The sequence below is a fragment of the Triticum aestivum genome, chromosome 5B, assembly GCF_018294505.1.
Source record: "Triticum aestivum cultivar Chinese Spring chromosome 5B, IWGSC CS RefSeq v2.1, whole genome shotgun sequence".
Taxonomy (NCBI): Eukaryota; Viridiplantae; Streptophyta; class Magnoliopsida; order Poales; family Poaceae; genus Triticum; species Triticum aestivum.
In genome coordinates this window covers 705,846,730-705,852,860 of record NC_057807.1, presented here as the reverse complement: position 1 = coordinate 705,852,860, position 6,131 = coordinate 705,846,730, and the positions used below count along the sequence as shown (strand labels likewise).

At 43.5% G+C, this 6,131-nt stretch overlaps 1 protein-coding gene across 1 annotated transcript; it reads right to left on the bottom strand.

The window, feature by feature from the left end:
• Positions 1–1,822: 1,822 nt before the first annotated feature.
• LOC123117849 (cysteine-rich receptor-like protein kinase 10) lies at positions 1,823–4,864 on the bottom strand. The gene is made up of 7 exons (XM_044538518.1): positions 3,945–4,864; positions 3,705–3,818; positions 3,425–3,603; positions 2,997–3,207; positions 2,672–2,912; positions 2,437–2,581; positions 1,823–2,346 (listed from the first exon to the last, which is right to left on the bottom strand). The coding sequence occupies exons 1-7, from the start codon at positions 4,759–4,761 to the stop codon at positions 2,044–2,046; spliced, it is 2,010 nt and encodes a 669-aa protein (XP_044394453.1). The 5' UTR covers positions 4,762–4,864; the 3' UTR covers positions 1,823–2,043.
• Between the last annotated feature and the right edge of the window lie 1,267 nt (positions 4,865–6,131).

Below are 6,131 nucleotides of genomic sequence, written 5' to 3'. Positions count from 1 at the left end.
TGCTACTCACTTGTCACTTGTCATATCGTGTTCAAGTCATTGAGCTGGTCTTGTTCTGCAGGAGCAACATATAGAGGCTAAGACCCGAAGAACAGAAGATATCGGCGCGAGCCATTGTGAAAACATAGCATGTTATGACATCTTGCTTTGAAAGGTATGCAGTACTCAACATAGTGATCAGACCACTTGTGCAGTAAACGACAATGACCGAAGACCCATTGGTAGTCAGTCTTCTAGCGATGTAAATAGTCCTCCTCGATCTTTGTGTTCTTTTTACTGCAGCCTACCTGATTGTGTGATGCAAGTTTTTTTTCTATAATTTCGATGAAGACGACGAAGGTGAATGAAACACACCACACCACAAACCTGTGCATGCACATGTTTGCTAGCTACTAGGTCTCATTGTATCTCCTCTGCCCTTAGTGTGATCATCTAGTATGCTTGGCAAGGAGAAGCTAATATCCAATCTCCAAATAGTGTGACCACCTCCTCATTTTTCTGCAGTTTCTGCAATGGTAGTGTAACTGTGTAAGCTCACCCTGCAATTGGAGCACCAGTTACAGGATTCAGTTTTTAATACATTCTTGCCAAGCAATAGATTGTGGAAGATATTTCCTTCTTGCCACTTGCATAGCCATGCATGTGAAAACATATCATGGTGTTGCACAATAATTCCTCCTGACATGTACTCCCTCCGTTCCAAAATAGATGACTCAACTTTGTACTAAGTTTAGTATAATGTTGGGTCATAAATTTTGGAACGGAGGGAGTAGCTTTGAAAGGTATGCAGACAGGTTGTACGTGCTATATAGTGGTTTAGACCCAAGACCGATTAATTGGTTGTCGTCAGTCTTCTAGCCATGACATCGGTCGGCCATGATGAGTCAAGGTCAAGTCTAGACGTCCAGCAGTGTAGTGCACTATGCCAGCAGTTCTGTCCAGCATAGGCTTATTTGAGCTGTGTAGTGCTCTGTCAACCAAGATTTTTGCAAAATTGCCTAAGCCCATAACTGGCTGAAAGTTTTCCAGGGCCATTTAGGACAAATTATACTCATCATTAGTGGCCGGCCATGCATGTTGTAAAGCAAATCAGTGGTCGCACGGCAGTTCCAGCATGTCAACTTCTCAATTGGTATCTTACCATATTTAATTTGTACTTGTATATGTAAGCTAACTTTTGAAAAACTTTGCTGTCACCGTGAGTGGATGCAGTGCATGTTGGATCAACTTGCAACGTTAGGTGAGGACTAGAGCTTGTCATGTTGCAAGACATTATCGCCGCGTGCATTGCATGGAGCAATAATGGGTTGTCCCAAACCTAGAGTTGACTCACTTCTAACGATAAACCTCTACAAATATCTACTCCGCATGTCCACAAATGTCATTTTGCAAGACACTATAAAAAAAATTGCCCTTTGGAGTACGTAAGAAAAAGTCGTCGGGTTAGACTCTAACATGGACAAGTATGTTGAACCTCTTGTTTCTATTTTTCTTTGCTTATTATTCTCTCCAATAAAGCTTGGTAACGCTCCTCCATGTTCTCCCAATGCAGCCGTATCCACAAGACTTCGCCGTCCTTGTGTCTTTCTTTTTTTTTTTTTTGCGTGGGCCGTCCTTGTGTCTTTGGAGTGAGTGATCGACATACAATGAGAGTAAGGGTACATATATAGAGGACAGAGACACTGTTTGGATAATTTCATAATATCATGCCTCTATATATGGATCCATTAGCCAGACTGTTTGGAAAGATTTAAAACTACTAGAACATCCATTGCCTGTACTATAATAGGCAAAAGAAACATGGTTTTGACTAAGACATCCATACACACCAAAATACATTTCAATTAAGAACAGATAAGAACTTATGCACTACATTGCCTCTGCAACACACCAAAATACTGTAATACATTTTTTTTATCGAAAAGGGAGGTTGAAGCCCCTGGCCTCTGCATCATTCTGATGCACACAACCAGCTATATATAATTCATAAAACTTATGCTCTATACAACATCAAAGTAAAAATAACATTGATATGAAGATAAACTATCTAGGAGTTATCGTAGATATAGTCACATCATTAAAACTACAACACTTAGCAGAATCAGAAGCTTCTTTGTTGCCTACACTTATACTGTAATATGCTGGGTGCTTAGGCTTATTTAAGATCATAGTCTTGCTGCTTAGCATTGCAACAACATCCAACATGGTCGGTCGATCAATTGCATCTTCTTGTACACATAACAATGCAATGTTAATGGACCTCATCATTTCTGACGAATCGCCGTTGGGAATCAATGCCGCATCAACGAGTTCGATCCATCTTTCCTCTTCAAATAATTGCCAAGCCTATTTTAAATTTCATCAAATACTTAGGTAGGAAACATAACAAACAACTAAATATTATCTTGTTATGTGGATGTGTAAATATGCACTCACATATCCAATGAGGTTGATGAAAGCTCCACACTCATGGGAATTCTTTTTCCCGCTAATGATCTCGAGAACTAAAACACCAAAGCTGAATACATCCGATTTGACAGAGAAGAGGCCATGGGAAGCATACTCGGGTGCCATGTAGCCACTAAAATAAAGCAACAATGTATGTTCAATTACTATATGGTTGAGTTATAATAAAAATATTCATACATGGAGTAATTCAGAGAAAACTTACTATGTACCAACCACCTTTCTCGTTTTATTTCCTTCATTGTTATTTGAGCTAAATATTTTTGCTAGTCCAAAATCTGAAATTTTGGCATTCATCGTGCTATCCAAAAGAATATTGCTTGGTTTAAGATCCCGATGTATAACACGCAACCTAGAGTGCTTATGTAGGTAAAGAAGTCCTTCTGCTATTCCTACAATTATTGCAAAGCGCTTCTCCCAATCTAGTAGAACTTTTCTATCTTCATCTGCATGTGAATTAAATGTTAGCACAGAAGCGGAAAAAACATCTAAAGCATAATTTTAGTCTGAAAATGCAAATATATATTTACCAAAGATGAAGAAGTCCAAGCTTTTGTTTGGCAAATATTCGTAGACCAGTACTTTCTCTTCTCCTTGAGAGCAACATCCCATGAGTCTAACCAAATTTCTGTGTTGAAGTTTGGCTATGAGCTCAACTTCATTTTTGAACTCTATGAAACCTTGATCTGAATCGGAATCAAGTCTCTTAACTGCTATCTCTATTCCCTCAGGAAAGTAGCCCTGGGAAAAATAAATATTTTGTATCAATATGCAACAATAATATGGGTTGCTTTATGATGCACAAATAAATTAGTGTTTCCCTAGTGCCGAGTAAAAGCACATTTACACCACCTCGGATCAATATTCTTCCTCTTATAGTCGTTTTGTATTGGTGTGCATTTTGTATTGCCTTGCCTAGAAAACGTGGAGAACAGAATGCATGGTGTTATATATTTACCTTATAAACTGGGCCAAATCCACCTTCGCCAAGTTTGTTTTCCTCAGAAAAGTTACTTGTAGCCTCTAATATCTGATGAAACTCATATACTGAAAATTCAGACAACTCCGCTTCCATTTCCCAAACTAGTTCATCTCCTTGAAACTGGTGAGTACTTTTTTCGTGTAAAGTCACTTTACCTGAAAATTGTGAACTGGCACTATCAATGCAATATCGATCGATCTATGAAATTAGTACTGTTTCTATTTCTGTTGAGCATTTTAGTAACTAATTTACCCACCTTTTTTTGCTTGCCTTTTTCTAAGCCAACAACAGTAAACGATGAAGCAGAGAGCAACCAGTGCTACAGGAGCAGCTACCGATAAAGCTATTACCCAAGGTCTGATTCCATGTCCTTCATAATTAAACATCCATACACGAATTAATTAGCAAGAGTACGGCATATATATTTGAATTGTTTGCATGTATGCGCGGACAAAAAAAAATGTAATCTTATTGATCATCGGCATATATATCTTGCCTGTGGGGGCCGGCGCCGGTGCCGGAGCCATGGATGATGGAGATGAAAATGGAATCCGCCGCGTGCTTTTGTCGTCGTAGAACATAAAGGCCTCGAACCTGATGTTGCAGCGGAGCACGAAGATCCTTCCTCCCATGCGCACGGAGTTGGTGGCGTTGACCGTGCCGACGAGTCGCCGGAGGCAGGCGAGGCAGTCGCGGGAGGACAGGTCCGGCGTGCATTGCGCCAGGGAGTAGAGCGTCGGGGCGGCGCCGCCAATGGAGTCCATGAAGGCCGTGGCGAACCCCCTCTGCGCGGCGGCCGCGTCGCGTGCCGTCTCGTTGAGGAGCTCGCGGACGGCAGTCGCGATGACGCGGGCGTTGCCGGGGAGGTTCACCGGGTTCCAGTACTGGAAGAAGGTGCCGTTCCCGGTGACACTTGATGCCTGGCCGAGGAAGCCGGCGTCGCCGGAGAAGCCGAGGATGCAGCCTGGCTGCAGGGCGTTCACCTCGTCGTAGTCGTAGTAGACGGTGGCGCCGGTCCTGCGGTCCGGGCACATCTTCTGCGCGTACTTGAAGGAGGAGGCGAGGCAGTCTGTGCACGCGGTGGTGTTGACGGTGTCGCGGCGGCAGAGCGCGAGCGCGCGCACCACGCCGGCGGTGGCGGTGGCGAAGAGCTGCGGGGAGGAGGAGGCGTTGGTGGGGAGGGTGGCAGCGAGCGCGGCGAGGCTGGACTGGAAGGTGGTGTTGGCCGTGTAGTTGCGGCCGCTGCCGCAGGTGATCCCGATCGCCGTCGCCGACGCCGGCATGAGGAGGAAGAGCAGCAGCACGCCCACCATGCTGCTAACCGTACGTGTACCTTCCTGGGACTGGGACTGGGACTGAGAGGACCAACACCAAGGCCTCCTACGTACCTGACTAATTGTGTTTGTTTGTGGTTGCTTATTTCACTTGCAAAATGCAGAGCAAGTGTAGGTGATTATTTATCTGCCGGCTGGTCTTTCTTGACCGAAGAGTCAATAAGGAAACGTTGCAACAAATCAGCCTTCTGCCTGCCCTAATTGTTTTTTGCTTGTCGTTGCTTTCACTTGGAAAAAATGCAAAGAAATTGCGATTATCTATACATATTTCCTGGTTGGTCTTTGTCCGATATGATTGCCAATAACTAATAACCGTGCATGTTTGGCACGTTATGGAAAAAGAAATGTTGCTTTCAGGTCGCCGTGGAAATCCAGTGCATTATTACTTGGAAGAACGAGGACGGAGCGTTGACCCGTTGGCTGGACAACTGAGGTTACTAACCAATCACAAACTTGCCACCCCTGATTTTCAGGAGGATGGGCTGTCTTCCCATCTATTGACTAATCAAATTAACTCTCTTTGTAACTAGTTTATACGTGTAGCATTACTCTTTCAAAAGCCCCCTGCTTTGTTGCAGAAGAAGAAAAGTTGATTCAGATCGCAAGATGCAAGACTGAAGTCGATACGTTTAGCGTTGGAAGTCGGTCAACTCTAGTCTAGGTTTGGCCGGGACGACGACCCATTCTTGCTCCATGCACGCACGCACGCACACTGCAATATATGATATATTAAAAGGACAAGCTTATCTATCTAGTCCTCACCTAACGTTGCAAGTTGATCCAACATGCACTGCATCCACGCACGGTGACAGCAAAGTTCTTCTCAAGCTAGCTTACATAAACAAGTACCACCCCCGATCCATCCCAAAATAAATGTCTCAATCTTAAATATAATTTTAATTTTTTGTTGAGAGGCATAAACAAGTAGTATAAATTAGATACGATAAGATGCCAATGGACAAGTTGACATGCTGGAAACTGCGGCACTACCATTCATTTGCCTCATGACATGCATGAGCGGCCAACTGTTCAATTAGATTACATGGCTAGAAGACTGACTTGAGTAGCTATGCATGGGTCTTGATCCCGATCGGAAGAATGTGAAGGAGGAGGAGGGAGCAGCAGCTGCTGCAAGACGCCCACCATGCTCGCTAACCGTGTCACTTGGAAAATTGCAAAGTGTAGGTGATTATTTATTTGCCGGCACGTCTTTCTTGACTGGAGAGTCAACAAGGAACGTTGCAACAAATTAGCCTTCTGCCTGCCTGCCCTAGCTAAATTGTTTTTGTTTGTGGTTGCTTTCACTTGGAAAAATGTAAGGAAACTATATATTTTCCGGTCTTCGTCCA

Coding starts and splice junctions, on each gene's coding strand:
- LOC123117849 (XM_044538518.1), bottom strand. CDS start 4,761: ATGGTGGGCGTGCTGCTGCTCTTCCTCCTCATGCCGGCGTCGGCGACG. Junction 2,913..2,996: donor CTTGGACTTCTTCATCTTTG/GTAAATATATAT, acceptor ATTCACATGCAG/ATGAAGATAGAAAAGTTCTA. Junction 2,582..2,671: donor AGAAAGGTGGTTGGTACATA/GTAAGTTTTCTC, acceptor GCTTTATTTTAG/TGGCTACATGGCACCCGAGT.